Below are 18,820 nucleotides of genomic sequence, written 5' to 3' on the forward strand. Positions count from 1 at the left end.
TTTGTGTTCAAATATTATATTTGTAAAAACAAAATATGTTTTTTAAACATATTATTGGTGAGTTATCGATATTGGCCAAAAACGATCTCGAAATTGCCGACCAGAACAACAAAATAAAGGAGCAATGTCGCTATATATTTTCGTGGCGAGTGCAAGTGTGTGGCCGCTGCTGATCTCTTACTATTAGATATAGTGGCAGTAAATCAATTTTCAGCTCCGTGAGTCGATGAAAAAATATCCAATTATGGAAATATAGTATTGGGCCCGCATGTTTATTTTCTTGTAATTTTGTATAAAAATCCGATTATTGCATATCGGCGGTGATTAGCCTACATCTAACGTCAAATTAAAATAATACTGCATCAAATGCTAATTTCCTCTTAAGCACTCAAATTGCCCTACTCCTTGTGATTTCAAATCATTGAGCAGAAAGCAATATACTAACATTGAGTAAATACGAAACACGTGCCGCAGAAAAGTAGAACACGTTAATGATGTCGAATATAATATGCATAATCTTTTCAACGGATTCGAAATTGTGTTTTTTCCGTGAACCTCCATATAAAACAAATAAGAAGAGATACCAGCTCTACCCATTTTGAATAAGAGCAAAATATTATGCTATTAATTTTATAATATATCAAATTAATATACCGCGAAAATACTACAAATATACCGGCGGATATTTAATGTGTTTTGATACAGTTCTACATTCAAAATATAGAAGCAAATATACCAAATTCTCAGCCAAATCAACTAAGATCCCACTGCATGAGACGTTTTCGCCATACAAAAGTTTTTCTTTAATATCTTCCACATTTTTAATCTGATGGCAACTATACTTTCAGGAATGATTTGGATTTTATTGAATGTGCCGAAATTCGCTATATAATTACACTTGTTATTCGATTTTTGGGGATTTGCGGGGCGGAAGTGGGCGTGGAAAAACTTTGAAACAAACTTGATCTGCCTGCAACCATAACAAGTGCTGACGAAAAAAATTATATCTCTATTTCTTACAGTCTCAGAGAGTTAGTCACAGTCATACCGACTGTGCGTCCGTCTGTCTGATTGACGGTATTTATTATGTTTGCACGCAAGTTTGTTTCAAAGTATTGTATCCGCCCCCGCACATCGACAAAACTCAAATAAGAATTGTAATTTTAAAGATAGAGTCGAATTTTGGTATATGGAATAACAACTATAGTATTTGAGAAAATTTGGTTGCGATCAGATAAAAATTGTCGAAGTACTTACAGGGGTCCTATTTGATTTAGCAGACAATCTGGTATATTTTGCACTCTATAGTATATTTTGAATGTAGTACCATATCAATATACCAAATATACAATTCGGTACATTTTTGTATTTTGTGGTTATTTTGGTATATTTTGAGATTAATACCGCAATATTTTGCTTTTATTCAAAATGGGTAGCGGGTAACTCACAGTCGAGGGTAGTTTACTTACTTGTTTTGTATTTAATGATACCTGACTGTCAACTCCCCAACTGCAGTTGATGTTTGATGTCATATACAATTTCAATTAAATAATATCTTAGATTTTCATCTGATCACAACGAAATCATAAAGACTGTAGTTATTATAGTATGTAAAACCGCTACTATAGCTTCTTTATTATACTCGCTATTCGACCTTCGTCTATTAGTGGCCGCGAAAGAGGGCATGAGAACGATCTAAAACAAACTTGATTCGAAATACCCGCCACTTAATTTCAATAAAAATAAAACAGTGTAATATTATCGTTTAACTATACCAAAAAATGCTGAAATATTCAGATATACTTTGAAATATATTTATAAATAACTTCTTACATACATGGCCAATGTCCCATGTTATAACTGTAAGCATCAATCATCGCGACCAAAGCTTTAAAATAACTACTGCTATTAATTTGTATACCCGCTACCCATAGGGTAGAAGTGTATTATAACTTTGTGCCGGCAGGAAAGGTATGTAACAGGTAGAAGGAGGCATCTCCGACCCTATAAAGTATATATATTCTTGATCAGCATCAACAGCGGAGACGATCTAGCCATGTCCGTCTGTCCATTTGTGTGTCTGTCCGTCAGTCCGTATGAAATAGTGGATCTCAGAGACTATAAGAGATAGCATTCGACAGCATTTGTTATGTTTGCACGCAGATCAAGTTTGTTTCAAATTTTTGCCACGCCCACTTCCGCCCCCGCAAATCAAAAAAATCGAATAACAAGACTAATTTTAAAGCTAGAGTTACGAATTTTGGTACATACAATAACTACTATACCTTCTACCTGTTACATACATTTCCTGCCGGCACAAAGTTATAATACCCTTCTACCCTATGGGTAGCGGGTATAAATACTTTTGTATGGGCAAAAACGCCTACTTACTAGCAGTGTTGCCAGTTTAGCAATTTAGTTGCTAGATCTAGCAACTTTTCAAAATATTTGCAACTTTTTTGAAAATGCTATTAGCTACAAATCTAGCAACTTTTTATTTTTGTTAGCTATTTTAGCAATTTTACATTTATATTTTACTTAAAGCCTTTTATTTTGTATTTTGCCATTTACTGAAAAGTTGCGATTAATAGTTCACTATGAAATCGATATTTTAGTTAACTGAATGCTAGAGTATATGTATTCTTAATCAGTGTCAACAGTTGAGACGATAGCCATGCCCGTCTGTCTGTCTGACCGTCTGTCCGTATGAAACACTGGATCTCATAGACTATAAGAGATAGAGCTTTAATTTTTTCGACAGTATAAATCAATAAAATCGAATAAAAGCGTAATTTTAAAGCTGCGAATTTTGGTTAAGACAATAATAACAATAGTGATTCCTGAAAAGTTGGTTGCTATCATATAAGAATTGTGGAAGTTATTAAAGAAATATTTTTGTATGACCAAAACGCCTACTTACTAGGGTCTTAGTTGCTTTGGCTGACAATCTGATATACTGAGCTGCCTATGATATATTTTGAATGTGGTACTATATCGTTATACCAAATATACAATTTGGTATATTTTAGAATGTTGTAGAATTTTCGGAATATTTTGAAAATAAAACCCAATTTTTGCTTTTATTCAAAAGAGGGTAGAGGGTATCTCACAGTCAAGCACACTCGACTGTAGCTTTTTTACTTGTTTTATTATTATTTGTTTTAAATTAAATGAAGATAACAAAAGTATATAAACAACATTTATAAGGTTAGTTTGGAATTTAAATATTTTAATATAAATAAAACAAATTAAAAATTATTTTTATATATTTATATAAACAGGTATGGGCTACATAAGCATGGGAAATGTTGTTGTTGTATGTACTTTTCTATGAGTACTTACTAAAATGAAAAGTACTCGGATATTTTTGTAATAGGTGTTAACACAAGAAGATACGAAATTTTATTTCTTTTAATTATTTTATTTCTAATTTCAATATTTTATTCCTACATTAATATAAAATGAATATAATCTATCAAAACTAACCTTGAAAAGATTTAGCAACTTTTTGGCAATTTTTATAATTTTAGCAATTTTAGCAACTTTTTTCTCAAATCTAGCAACTTTTACTCCGAAGAATCTGGCAACACTGCTTACTAGGGGTCTAAGTTGCTTTGGCTGACAATCTGGTATGTTGTGCCGTCTATGGTATATTTTGAATGCGGTACTATATCGATATACCAAATATACCATTTAGTATATTTATAGTATTTTCGGTATATTTTGAAAATGATACCGCAATATTTTGCCTTTATTAAAAGTGGGTTGCGGGTATCTCAAAGTCGAGCACATTCGACTGTAACTTTCTTACTTGTATCTTTCTTATCAATTTTGTATATTTTAAGGAAATGGTTATCTTTCTTGTTAATGCTGGTATTGTGACTGTTTGCCGAGTCAAAAAGCTCTCTATATGCATTTTGGGCAAAGCATGTAGAATGATCTTGGCAATTTTTGCCCTGCACTGGACTGTTTCTTTTGTGTGGCTCTTCTGTAATACTACGGATCAAAAAGCACTGAAGATTGTTATCTTTCTTGGGTTTATCCCAAGTTTACGGTTTATTGGAATGTAGAGATCCTAGCTAATATTTATGACCAAAGCTTATTTTCGGGGATCGCGCTGCTTAGAGTTGTTATTTTGATCGGGCAATCGGTTGATATTGTTGCAGTTACTATTGCTAATGTCGTCGCTGTACTAGTGTCACTCTTTCGTGGTGAGCGAGCAAGAGCTTGTTGGCACAAAGGTACTGTTAAGCTACAAAGCATTTTTAGTAGATTTTACGCACAATATTATAGTTTGTTAAATAAAACGCGAAAGTTCGCATTTAATGTAATCACTTATAATTTTGGCTGTGACTTGAACAATTAATCAGGCTTCGCCATAGACAGTGCCAGAGAAAATGCAGTGCTGCCGAAAGAAACAGCGTTACTGGCATACGCTAACATTAACATTTTTTAGCTGTCTGGCATTTGCAAAACTCTTCTTCAAAAATTTTGATTTCTTAATATCTTACAGTTACGTAATTAGTATTCACGTATTTTGCAAAAATGTAGATTTCGATTTTCATTTCTTTTTTGTGCGCTCCGTTTATTTATGGTAAATAAGGTAGCTTGTAGCATTGTAACTTGTTTTCATGCATTTATCAAAATGTACATATATCAATATATCTATTTATAACGAATACGCTTCTTATTAAATTAAACCGGAATTTCTCCTTTTAACAGAACAATATTGCTAATTAATGTATTTTTTTTAATGTGAAGCTATTAGGGCGGGCTGGTAAGTAACTGATCTCACTAAGAAAAGGAAAAATTTTAATATCAAATTGCTTTAGTTCTCAATATAATATTATTTTTCAGAAGATATATATTATTATTAAAATTTACACAGCCGTATTGAAATCATCCTTTTCATAATTATATAATTCCTCTTTGAACCTTAGAATAATTCATGTGAAGTTCCTAAAACAGTCAAAACGGTCATTCTTATTCGGGAATTGCTCAATAGTGATATTGGTACAAAATTTTAAAACATATTTTATAAATTGTTCAACTATGTGTTCATTTCATTTTTAAGATTTTAAAATATATATAATAATATATAGGTGCATATGAAAAACAAAGCACGATTGACGTAATTTTTAGTTTCCAGTCAAGGATCTCATAATCTACTTTAATTTATACCTTGAGCAAATGCGGCAGCCATCAACGCTTTTTTAGATTCTAGAAATATTTGAAATATATTCACAGACATCGTCATATAATCTAAATTAAATTTAATCCGTTACCGTTTAGAATTTCTTAGTACTTATGTTCTCGAACTTGCCAAAGTTTTTGGACTAAAAGAAAATTTAAAACGGATGAGTTGCAGAATAACATACGTACACGGTAGCCACTTTTGGTACAAATGTACCAAAACTGGTACATTTTGTATGCGTTGGTACATTGGATCACTTTTTTTTCATTTTGGTACATTTTCAATATGCCTGCCTTTTATGTTCACACATATTATTTTAACAAATGGCTCTTTTCCGCCAGACATAAATTTTGTATCAGTTAAAAATTGAACCATGACTAAAACTGGAAAATATCGCATATAGTTTGGGACGTATTGTGTCAATTGAGAAAATATGTATGCGCCAATCTAAAGTCTATCACTACGTATATATTGTGAATCATATATTGTGAATCACAATTTGTGAAATACAAAAGATCTTTCGTGAAAAAATGTGTGGTACATTTTTGCTAAAATTGGTACATTTTTTAAAAATTTTGGTAAAAATTTTTTTGGAATCGCAACCGTGCATGCATGTATCAGTAAAAGTTTACTTATATGAAAACCTATTTTTTGCCTTAATCTATAACTTGCCAAGCCGCCCTCGTTGTATGTTGATATCAAACACACTCAACTAGTTTTCAACTAGTTTTGCAAAATATTTCAAAATATAAATATAACTGCCATCCTTGTTTAGCAAACAGTCGTATTTATATTTTGTGCGCTCCGTTTATTCTCGGTAAATTAGTTAATCGTTCTATTTAATCTTATAATAATTATTTGATTGTTTATGTCTATTTATCCTGTGAATATAAACGCACCTTATTAAACTGTTCTAAAAAGTGAGTTTAAACTTATGAATTTCAGCTTTCTATGTATTTGTACATGTATTTTTATCTTCTTTTCAGTTTGTGACAGTTTCTCTCAAACCAATTTTACAATTCTTGTGTAATTTGCGCAATAGGTGGCTTTCGTAAGTTGATCGAACACATAATGGCAAAACTATCTAGGGGAATATTAAAAATATTATTGTAATTTTAATTCCACGGCGCTGCGTCGACTGACCTAAATACTTCTTTTTTTTTCCCCGCAAGTAACAGAAGCGAAAAAGATGTGGAAAATGCTCCAACAATAAAACCATCTATCAGAACTCCTTTCAAAAGTCCCTGTAAGAATAAAAGCAAACCCAATCATACGAAACCATAAATCATTTTAATTAAGTTTTAAGCTGTTACCCCATCGCACGTTTTCAGAAATCCTGCGGTAAGGCTCCAGGACACCCATTACCCATTTTCAATACAAACAAAACAGTGCACTGAAAAAATACAAAGATATACCGTATGCTAAATTTGGTATACCAATATACTATTACATTCACGATATACCAAATCATTAAACAAAGCAGCCAAATAAAACTATTTCTTTAATAATATTTCATTTAATAACATCTGTCAGACAGATGGACTCAAAGTCTATATGAACACCTGGATCTCAGAGACTGTAAGAGATAGAGATCTAATTTTTTTCGACATTTGTTATGTTTGCACGCAGATCAAGTCCACTAGAGCTGTGAATTTTTGTCGGTATATTTAATACCGCAATATATTGCTTTTATTCAAAATGGGTAGCGGGTATCTCACTCTTAGTTGTTTCAAGTTGTGAGCGTGAAAAAATCGAAAATAAACTTGCTCTGCCTACAATAATTGGCAAATGCTGTAAAAAAATGATGGGCCTATTTTTTTTTATAGTCTCAGATCTAGCTATTCATACAAAATGACGGATATGGCTAAATCGCCTCATCTGTTGACGCTAATGAGGATTACATGTATGTTTTATAGGGTTGTAGATTTCTTCTCATTTAATGTAGGTACAAAAATATAATACCCTTCTAACCTATATGTAGCGGGTATAAAAATTACCTGCAGGCGACTTAATGTTTTATCCGTTAATTTGTGAAAATACTTTTTAAAATTCGCATAAAACCAAATTATATTGAAAGAAATCTGATGGAAACAATTTATAAATACCATTCACAAAAAAAAATATTTAAATTCTATGTTATAAATGCATCGTACTAATACAGGACTAAGTGCAATCAAAATAAAGGAAAAGCTAATGTCGAGTGCGTTCCTGCTCATCATTTGTATTTTTACATGACACTTCTATGACAAAGTTCATTTAGAAAACTCTCGTATCGATTTGAAATTTAATATGTATTTTATTTTATATTGTGACCAATTATTGGCATTGACCTGATGGGTTGGGTTGCGTAGGTCTTCAAGTCCTTTGAGTAATACTGTGTGTCACCTAAGTCACTGACGAGGCTATGCCTCCATGGTTTCGTTAGATGGTTACCACTCATTCTAATTGCCAGCATATTTGTATAGCGCGATTTAAGAAAAAACTAACATTCGTGAACAATGGTGATGTCATGGATTGCGTGCAGCGGAGCCGTCATCAATTCAAACAGTCGAATACTTAGCCACTACAAGAGGTTGGGGCAATAATGAGGGAGTTTGGCCTATGAACAGCTTGGGACCCCATGGTACTCATACTCGTATTACAAGTCTGGCTGCTTGAATAACGAACTTGCAAACGAATTTGTAGCTTTGCAATCAACTGTGTTTAGACGTGTGCTTTACTCTCTGGATTTTGTATACGGAACACTCATAGTTGCAAAAGTTTTCAATGTAGTTTGCCATTGATTTTTCTCCAGTTTCTTGCCTTCTCGAGTTTCGTTGCCCCTTTGTTATTTAGATTTACTTTTTTTCTTCATGCGTAAGTTACCATACTTCTGAATGTAAGTTTGGTTGACCGCATAAACATTTAGAAAGTTCGGGTTAACGGTCAACAAAATAATATACGTATATAATATTCTATAGTAAATATCAGTTAGTCAAGCTCTAAGAAATGGCTTATACACATATCATAAGTCATATATTAATGTCATATATTATGTATGTTTACGTCTAACGCCCCTTCAGCTACTGACAATCTGATTGCATAGATTAAGGCCTCAATCTAGGGTCTGCTTTAGACGGAAATATTAACCGACATAAGAAAGACGCATTTGGACCCAGTACTTCAGATTCCCATTTCGATTTGTGCATATTTACATATCTGTTACATTTATAGGAAGGTTCTGTGAACCTAGTGTGTCAGTGCTCGTTAGTAGTGAGATATTTCAATATGTACGTACATATATTTGTATACTTGCGTAAATTTGAATTTAGGTATGCATGCGGTTTGTGTGATATTAGTCGTGGCGGTAATACGAAATTAAAGTAGCCAAATTGGCATTCAGTCAAGAGTTATTGTGGCTGGGCTGGGTTCCGGTTGCGCAGCGTAAACGTGATGACTTCTAGGCATGCTCATCGCCAGTTCCACAACGATGCCACTTTGCATTTGCCAGCCGCACTAATTAATCATCAGTTAAGAATAACATGGCGGCAAGATTGTGGACAAACGAAAAGAAATGGTTATTTAATTATTGGGCACAGCCACACGACTTTGTTTGCTGGAAGAAGTCAGTTTTTAGATTGCTTGTATTATAAGCACTAGAGTAGCTTTTCATTCGTGATTTTGCTGTATAATTTTTCTACAATTTCGGTCACAACATTTATCAATAATGCCAAAAAATATGTGTATATACAAATACATTCATATAAATATTTCGCTTTGATTTAATTAGGTATGCCATGCAAGAGTAAACTCATAATACTCGTTGCTTGAGCCCGTTGAAAACGGGAGGGGTGTACAATTTTGTGATTTTCTTCATCAGTAATCAAAACAACTCGTTAACCTCAATAATTCTTTATAGCCAGTATCTTGAGATAGAGAGTTCACATTCACTATCTGTTTAATTAATTATTATTGTAAATTAAAATTTTTTGTTTGCATTTACAATTTATTTTCTATGCGTTGCATCATAGATACCAAATGTTTGTCACACGAATCAAAACAATCGTTTATTAGAAGATTATTGACCTGATAAGATTCCAGATTGTCATATTCTATGGCAATGTGCCCAAAAATAAACTTCGCATCACCACTACCATCATCAAAAGTTAAGCATGTCGAAGTTCGGTATTACATGAATTCCAGGTTTCCAAGTTACGAACTGGCTGATCATTGCACTATGTTGAATTTGACCCGTTTTCGTGGCCAAAACTCATTTTTCACAATTATTCAAATTTCCGTTTTTTTCAAAGTTAGCATGTTGAGAAATGATCAAATCGCGATATTGTATACCTAAAATGTTAACTTAACAGTTTACTGTTAAAATAACAGCTGTTAAAGTCCGCTGTTGCAAGCGGACACCACGTGCTGTGTTAAATGTTAAGTTTGCGGTGCAATTTCAAATTGGCATATGTATCTCCCACAAAAAATCATTAAATTACAAAATACTATGTGTTGATACTAATATGTTTCGTGTTTTGTTCGTATTTTTCAAACAATTTGTATATTTACCAAGTGTTGTCCCCTTGTCACTTTTGGAAAGAAAGTTGAACTTTCCAAAAGGTTTTAAGCGTAAGCAAGGAGCTTTTGTGAGTAACGAAATGCCATATACACTTTCATAACTTATTGATCTTGTTGTCCTATTAAGATTACTTGCGTTAAACCCTGGCCGTCACTATTCGTAAAATGATAAATAAGCCTGTGGTAAAGCATTTGCGATTTTTTTTCTGGAACAACTTCCATATTTATTATCCGATCTGGACCAATTTGCAGGACGCTTTTGAAATAGGACATTCATCCTGTGCTCTAACTTGAAAATTGCTTTAGATATTCGTTTTTTTTCGATTTTTGTGGGCGGAGGGGAGCGTGGACACGCCCACTTTTCTAAAATACCTTCCTATAGTAATAACTTTCATTATTCAAGAAACCTGCATTCAAAAATCTTGTTAATTTAAAAATTTTTAATTTTGGTCACAAAAGCGGGTCAAATTCAACATAGTACATTGTATGCCAAGCATACACTTTACTACCCCTTTGTAGGCCTTAAAATCTCTATTATAAGTTTGTGGGTTACCTACTCGTGTGCAAAGCTATCTTCGTACCTCGTGTATTAAATTGCATGAACTTTGTTTTAAATAATAGCTGGATAATGTATCAAGGTTTTTGTAAAAAACATATGTACTTTTCCATTATAATTTTTCCCAACCGTTAAATAAAATATTAAATAATTATGATATTAATATCAAGCAGGCTACAAAAACCAATAGCACATTTAGAATTTGTAGTAACTCTTCAGTTTCATGCATTGGGCCGATGTCCATTTTCTACACTGTCGGCGTGGCTTGCGACCTTTGAACACTATTTTACGGAAGCAACAAGCAGAAATCAGCAAATGAGTAGTACACTTAGTTGTATTCGTAGTTTCAGACCTGTAACTATAGCTGAGTCCTAAAAAGAAAACAGTCAACTGAGTAATGGACAAAGTAGGGACTTGCTGTTGATTTTCAAAAATACTCTATACTCCAACCTCTAGCATTTATTTTTTTTGGTCTTGAGATTGTTGTGCTTTTTTATTTGCATTGGTTGATGTCGCTTTTGTTGCTAGTTGTTGTGCGTGCTAATGCTACACTTTATTGTTGTTTGACTTCTGAGTGTATTAGTTAGGGGCTCCGAAAACTAAGCTATGCAATGGCTCTAATGACTTCGCCATTATTATAATACTTCCATTGAGTTACACCAAGACAAGGCTACGTCCTGAGCACAACAACAATAAAAATTGCACGAAGGTGAAACAACAAAGCAACAACAAAAATCCATCTTCGTTAGCGAAGCACACGAAGTCACTACAAGTGCGTTACAGCATGACATGCACACAGACACATGCACATATACATGGTGCGTTCCAAAGTAAACAGGACTTTTTGAATCTAGCGCCCTCTGGTGGCGCCATATTTATGTCAACTGTTGCGTTAGAATCTGCTATCCTTTATCGACTTCCAGTAAAAATTTCATGACATTTCATCTATTGGAAGTGAAGTTATTGCCTTTTAAGTGTCAGTATGTTTTTGTCATCGGTGCGAGAATGAGCTTCGAACAAAAAACCCAACACTAAATTTTGTTTTAAAACTTTTACCGAAACGTTTCAATTGATGAAACAAGTTTATGGCGATGGTTGCCTATCCCGTAGCAGAGTGCACGAGTGGTTTCAACGTTTTAAAAGTGATCGTGTGGACATAAATGACGATGAACATGTGGGCCAACCAAAATCCGTGATCACAGAAAATTCCATCGAAACTGTGCGTGAATTCATAAAAAATCAGACGAAATCATCATTGAAATTAATGGAAATAGAATTGAACATCTCCAAAACATCGGTTTATCGCATTTTGGCCGAACATTTGGGTGTGTGCACGGTTTGTTCCGCAGAAATTGACTGACGTCCAAAATTGCTCAGAATTAAACATTCGAAGGACCGACTATTTGACCAAAAATCACATTTTAACCATCAACCACTCCCCGTATTCACCTGATATTGCACCGTGCGACTTCTACCTTTTCGGACAAATGCATTTGCCGATGAAAGGAAAGCGTTATGCAGACGTCGAGGCCATTCAAAAGGCTTGCACCGGCATACTGGAGGCCATACCGGGCAACGAGCTAAAACACTCGTTCGACTTGCTTTTGGACCGTGCAAAAAGCTGTATTAAAGCAGAAGGAGACTATTTTGAATAATATAAATTGATTTTGCCGAAAAAGCTATTTGTTCTGTCTTTTTGTTAAAAGTCCTGTTTACTTTGGAACGCACCTTGTACATGCATAAATGAATAAATTCTGGCATAGTTATAGAGTAGTTGAAAGAAGATTTTATTACACTTTCATTCTAGAATATCACAATCTAGAGTTAACACACGAAACAGATGATAAAATGAAAATCAAATGGAAAACCATGGAAAATTGGTTTATTTTACCTAATTTTTTTTTCGTTTACTATATAATGATTGAGATGCCCAACCTGTATGCTGTGTAGAATATCTGCAGTATCCTTAACACACTTCTTACCTCAATTGAAATCCTGTAATCCGAAAGAGTATATGCACTTCGTTACCAAGTTCGTTTAATTTTAATTCCTTGAGCCTTAAGGGTAGGCCGTACCTGGCGTGAGCGAGTGGTAAGTAGCCGTTGAGCTGTCCACGGCGCAGTTGGTATACAAAATTTAAGCAACGTTTCGGCAAGGAAATTCATCATTTGGATTTAGAACGCGCAAGCGAATGGTTCGTTGTAAAATCGGCTCAGACTCAAGTCTTTTTCCTGACTTAATTAGTATTAAAACTAAAATTGAAAGTGTGTACTTGTCTAACAAGTTCAATATAAACGAAATACGAGAATAATCTTAAGTGACGTTGATGTGAAGCAATACTTTTTGTTTCGTTCATAAAATATTTAATGGACTTAGTGGAGAGACTTCTAGCATTTTAGTTAAGAAAGCTTCCAATTATTTGAACATTAAGCAAATAATTGAACTTATAACTGTATACTATATAAAACGAAGGAAGAAGTGTTTTATATAACACTTTTCGCGCCCTAACATAACTTTACGCTTTTAAGTGTTTGTACAGCAACATAAAATGCAACCATTGAAGCGTTTTACACAATGTGGCAGCCTAACCATGCTCTTTGGTGTTTTTATCATCCTCTTTGGTGTCAGCTCAACGGCATTAACAACATTCGGCAAGACCAATAATCAGCCGCCCCCCTACACAAACTCCCACAGGTAAGCTGCAGTATAAGTTCACCCAGACGTAACTTAAATTAAGGATAAGGAATAATTGAAAAACAAATTTTATGTTTTCTATCCTTCGTCTCAAATGAGGATTACTATGTTTAATACTAGAGAAATTTTCATTATAGAATGAAATTTAATCCTAAAATGAAAAAGTTTAATTAACATTATTCAAATTTTTTAAAATTTTAGGATCTCGGCATAAAATTGTCCATCTTAAGAGACATTTTTTTTTTTTCTTCGAAGATTCTGAAAGTCAGAAATTTGTATTATAATTTATTATTATATTATAAAATGTATTCATATTCAAAACTTCCTATTCTTTATATTTATTAAAGTTAGCAAAATGCAAGTCACAGACTTATGAAATGTAATGGGTTGTGGGTCATCTATTGAGATATCATTTAAAAGATAATTAACTTTTAACTTTTGATGTGACCAACTATTTATATCCGCTACCCATAGGATAAGAAGGGTATTATAACTTTGTGGTACATTTTATGTGTGTCATTCTTAATCAGCGGCAAAATCTGGGTCGTCATAGCTATGTCCGTTTGTCTTTCCTTATGAACTTACAGAGCTCCAAGACTATAAAGCATTCACATCACATTTTCCAGCGTCTCTGTATAATCTTTGCTTTTCAAATACCAATACAAAATTAAGTCCGTCGATATAACCAGTCGGTCGAACACCTTGGAGAGCAGCGTCATTGAATCGCGACTAGTGTGTGTCACTTCACATCCGTCCTGTTGGATTCAGAATTGGGTTATAACATTTTCTGTCATTTCTGAAAATACAAGTCACACACGAAACATTGTTTGTCTTGCGGCAACAACAAAGCAAGTCGTATTTCAAATTCGCCGTAATGTTCACTTTGCACCAAATTGCAAATTGTGGTGTGTGAAAGACATATTTCATATGGATATTTCACACGTTTCGACAGTAGATGACCTATTACATATGTATAACTATAGCACTATATGAACATATATGTATCTCAATACGTTAAAAATAACAGAACTGTTCAAGTCTTAAATGCTATCGTAACACCCATCTCTTGTAGATCTTGGCCTTTATTGACATGTTAATCCCTTAAATATTTGATGAGAAATATTAATAGGAATGCTACACACTTAAACAATTGTTCAATGATACGCTGTGTTTCTAGCAACCTTATAAGCAAATACACATAAATTGTATTTGAAACTAACTTAGTACGTTTGCAGTAAGCAGTAATCAGAAATTGATCAAACAAGTCAGTCAAATGATATGACAACAATGCTAATGGCAAAGCAAATTGGTAAATGCATATCGATAAAGGAACTGCCGGAACTGACTTTTTGGAAAGGGAAGCAGAATTTTGTTAGTACAAGGTTGAATGAGTTTAAGGTAGTATTTGTTGAATTAGACTGAAGGAAACCTATCTGTCATTGACTGCCTATTCTACACTTGAGGTAAAACGGGAATAGCTTTTTTTTTTGCTGCGTTAAAATATTCCCCAATTTAACAGCTCTGTTTTGTAGACATTGCAGGTTGCATTATTATAGTTTTTAATACGCTTACAAATGCTCGGTAAATGTTATCTAAAATCCAAATTTATATTTGTATTATATTTAGTCAAAATGAATACGCTTTGTTGAGTCAAAGTAGCATACATCCAATTTTGCTGACAATATTTATAATTGATAAAAAATAAAAGCAAGAAATCTATAGTCGAGAGTTCTCGACAGTGATATAACCACAACTCATCTTTAACAAATCCATATTCTAAGACTATACAAAAATACTAAAATAAACCGACTGCTATTTTTGGTATATCGATATATGTAGTACTAGGTTTAAAATATAATATAGAGTCAGCCAAAGCAACTTAGACTTGATTGCGATATTTAATAAAAGTATTCCTTGTCTGATCGTAATCATACTTAAATGTAATCATGCATGGCCATATCGTCTCTGCTATTGACGATGATCAAGAATATACTTTATCGGATCGGAGATGATTCATTCTGCCTGTTACATACATTTCCTGCAGGCACAAAGTTATAATACCCTTTTACGTAATGGATAGCGGGTATAAAAACTAAACTTATACATAATACATAACATAATAGTATTAACCTACGTGTAATTAATGGTCATTCGGTTTACAGTCAAAGGGCGCGAATGCAGTACACACGAGGATTGCTCGGCCATAGAACGTACTAGTTGTGTGAGGGATCCCAACGACTACAAACTTCGTTGTCTGTGCGGAGACGATTCTCCTCCAGCGAATGGACTTTGTCCTGATGTACTCAAGGGTAAGTAAAAATGTATAGTAGAAACATAAACGTTGTTCTTATGCTAGTGTTACCTGTGTCCTACATATCTAACTACTATGTACTGTTCATAAACACGTACATACATATATACATACGAGTAAATTACTTGAATAATTCAAAGGCACAGCTTGTTATTTTGCTTGTTAACGGAATAAGTGTCAAGCGGCTATAAATGAGAATTAAACAATGTCTCATCAACAAACTAGCATGTACACGTAAATACACCTGATGTACTTCCTCATGAGATCTCTTTATTTATTTAAATTTCCCTTTTTGACCCATTTATTATTCCATTAGACCTTTATGCTTAATACCTAAGAACGGGCAATTAATTCTAAAGCGGTTTGTTGCAGCGGTATACGATTTTTAGAATACATTTTCCAGTATTTTTTTTTATTTTGAAAGTTATCATAAGCACAAAGAATTTGTATGGAAACAAGCATATTTTCGTAGTCAAAAACTGTGCTTGAAAATAATAGTGTTGTTTTGTTAACATTACGATATTGTAAAGAAGTATTACACGAGCCAACATGAATCAAGTTTTTCACTAAGTGCAGCGCAAAGTAAAATTTATGCGACTATGCCGTGTATAAAATAGGTTACCTTACCTTTTGAATCGTCGCAATGCCAATTTGTGACATGCACAGTAAAACAAATTACAAAGAACACGTACAGACGAGAAAATGCCAAAAATGTTTATAGTTCTCATAGTAATAATGAATGTCCACAGAAATAGTCAAGTTTATATAAAATGTAATTTATATAAAAAATGCTCTCGGCACAAGCAACAAAAGCTAAGGTGTTAACACTCTTAAATCACTCATTTAATGTTGTATGGAAAATTTAAAGGGAAGGATATGGAAATGGTTAAATTTCGTTTTTTGATATTGTTACTCAATGACAAAAGACTTTATATGATTGAAGGTCACTGTATCAACATGTTTCTGGTGTTAAAAATCCAATTGAAAACAATCTTGGGCTGGGTAATACCTTTATAGTAAATCTAAATTGTATATATTTGCATTTATTATATATATTCAAAACGCAGTGGTCAGCTCTGCACTATCATTGACCTTTGAGTAAGAGTAATACATATCTTTTTTTTATTTACTTTAAAGCTTTGAATAAATCCAAGAATGAGAGTAAAGTCAAGAGAGAGACCACTTTGAATCACAAAAGTCTTTTAGGAATCTTCTGCTGGAAAGATATATGATTAATTTTAATAATTTTCATTGAATCTAATCGTTTGCTATTTGACATTTTTTGTTTGGTATTATTTTGGTTTAAAAATTTAAAATGATTTAATGTTTTAATTTCCTTTTCAACTGTTATAAGTTGCTTGCTGGGTATGAATTATGATAATAACTTCTTAGAGAATTAACGTTAATTTTGTAATATGGAATGAACTCCTTCCTTAGAATGTGCATTGATGGTTAATCGGTCCGCGACATATTTCTGAACAAGAATAATATACCTATACATATGTATGTAGGCATGTATATGCTCAGGTAAAGATGTATATGCACTGGTAAAGATGCAGAACAGTGCAAAAATCTATTATTAACGCTGTTGCAAATGTATGAATCTAGATATGTATCATGTATGAAACGAGAAGAGCAGTCACAGAGTAAAATAATAGTTTTACGCAGTAAAAAGATTTTATTAAAATACAAATATTTACACAATTTAAAAAAGCAAATCTGGCTAGTCGTTACAGGAATTTCAGTTTAAATTTGTAATTAGCTCATCAGCTAGGTCAAACCACTTTTTATTATTTTCCTAATATTCTTTACACTCGATACCACTTTTATAAACCCTGCAGGGCTGCGCCATAAGTGCAACAACAACAACGATTGTGAAGATGGAATGGTTTGTCAATTCGAAAACAACAACAACCGAACAATTGGGGTCTCTAAGTTTATGTCAAGTAAAATCAAGCAATGTCTTTGTGATAATGATAATGGATATGTGGAGGATATTCTGCACGATATTTGCAATGGAGGTATGGCGAATTTTCATTTTAAAAATCAAAGTTGAAAATAATTTTCTGATATTTTTAGCTAATGATTCATATCTGGTAAATATTTTGGTATATGTCTGTTCTTTGATGACGCCGTTTGCTTTCTCCGCCTTCATGGCCATCAAAAAGAATTTCTAGAAAGCGATTTAAGCCCTGGCATGAGATATACAATCCAACCATTTATTTTTATGTCCTTTAGTGATCCATCGAATGTGCCTCAAAACAAACAAATCAAATGGAATCGCCTTGTTCAAACACTTAAGAAACATATGTATGCTCCTGATAATACTCTTTCAAATCCAGAAACCTAGCATAGCAAATTGGCTTTACACAATGTAATTGCAGTCGTAATTTGTCCAAATGTTAAATTGATAAGTTTCATAAGTACCACCGTAAATTTTATTCGCTTCTCACACAAAGTCGCGTTATACATAGATTATATACGATATATTGTTAATAAAGTTTTTATATAGGTATCGCTACAAAAATTTAGTCTGTACTTGATATATGCATATAAATAAATACACATAAATATAAACATATATAGTGGCGGTTATATTAAGCAACGTGTTTCGATTCAATAAGTAGACAGTTCTAACACAGTTTAACAAAATAATTGTAGTCTTGTACGAATATGCGATAAACCTGTTACGATTACATAATGTATCAAAGATATGTTACGCTGACTACGTTTTATCATTGTGAATCACATGAAACACAACCACGTCAAACAGTTTTACAAGTTCGCACTTCCAGGGCAAATCGTAGCTTATATGCAATAAAAAAAGCTAAATAAATTTTGTACATTTGCTGATGAAAGCTATACACATTGAACAATTTTTGTCCGTAGTAGTAAAATTTTATTAAATAAACGTTTAAAATTAAAATTGCGTATAATAAATGCTTTACAAAGGAGGTAAGTAAACTATATTATACTGTCCGCTGAGCTCGTAGCTTCGCCTGCTTTATGTAAAAACAAGTCAGAAAACCACAGTCGAGTGTGAGGTACCTACCACCCATTTTGAATAAAAGTAAAATATTGCGGTATTATTCTCAAAATATACCAAAATAATATTCTATAAAATTATAAAATACGAGATGGTATATTTGTCATATCGATATAGTATCACATTCAAAATATTCCGGAATATTCGCCAAAGTGCCTAAGACACCTAGTAAGTAGTCATTTTTGCTCATACAAAAGTATTTCTTTAATAACTTCGACAATTTTTAGTTATTGTTGAATATACATACAAAAATTCGCGACTTACCTTTAAAATTACGCTTGTTATTCGATTTTTGTCGATTATATAATTTTTTGACAGCATTTGTTATGTTTGCACACAGATCAAGTTTGTTTCAAATAGTATAGTAATTTCAACTATAGTAATTTCCGAAAATTTGCTTGCGATCAGATAAAAAAAAAAATAAATTATATACGAATTAATTTAGAATTCCTTCGGTATAAT

General features: G+C 33.0%; 1 protein-coding gene across 1 annotated transcript; it reads left to right on the forward strand.

The window, feature by feature from the left end:
* Window positions 1–5,993: 5,993 nt before the first annotated feature.
* On the forward strand, window positions 5,994–17,587 carry LOC133836228 (uncharacterized). Its single transcript, XM_062266593.1, is given in 6 exon segments — window positions 5,994–6,011; window positions 12,836–12,978; window positions 12,980–13,001; window positions 15,164–15,310; window positions 17,154–17,333; window positions 17,392–17,587. Coding segments are annotated over 5 exon segments (570 nt in total). The 5' UTR covers window positions 5,994–6,011; window positions 12,836–12,855; the 3' UTR covers window positions 17,490–17,587.
* The last annotated feature ends 1,233 nt before the right edge of the window (window positions 17,588–18,820 follow it).

The sequence above is a fragment of the Drosophila sulfurigaster genome, chromosome 2R (assembly GCF_023558435.1).
Source record: "Drosophila sulfurigaster albostrigata strain 15112-1811.04 chromosome 2R, ASM2355843v2, whole genome shotgun sequence".
Classification (NCBI taxonomy): Eukaryota; Metazoa; Arthropoda; class Insecta; order Diptera; family Drosophilidae; genus Drosophila; species Drosophila sulfurigaster.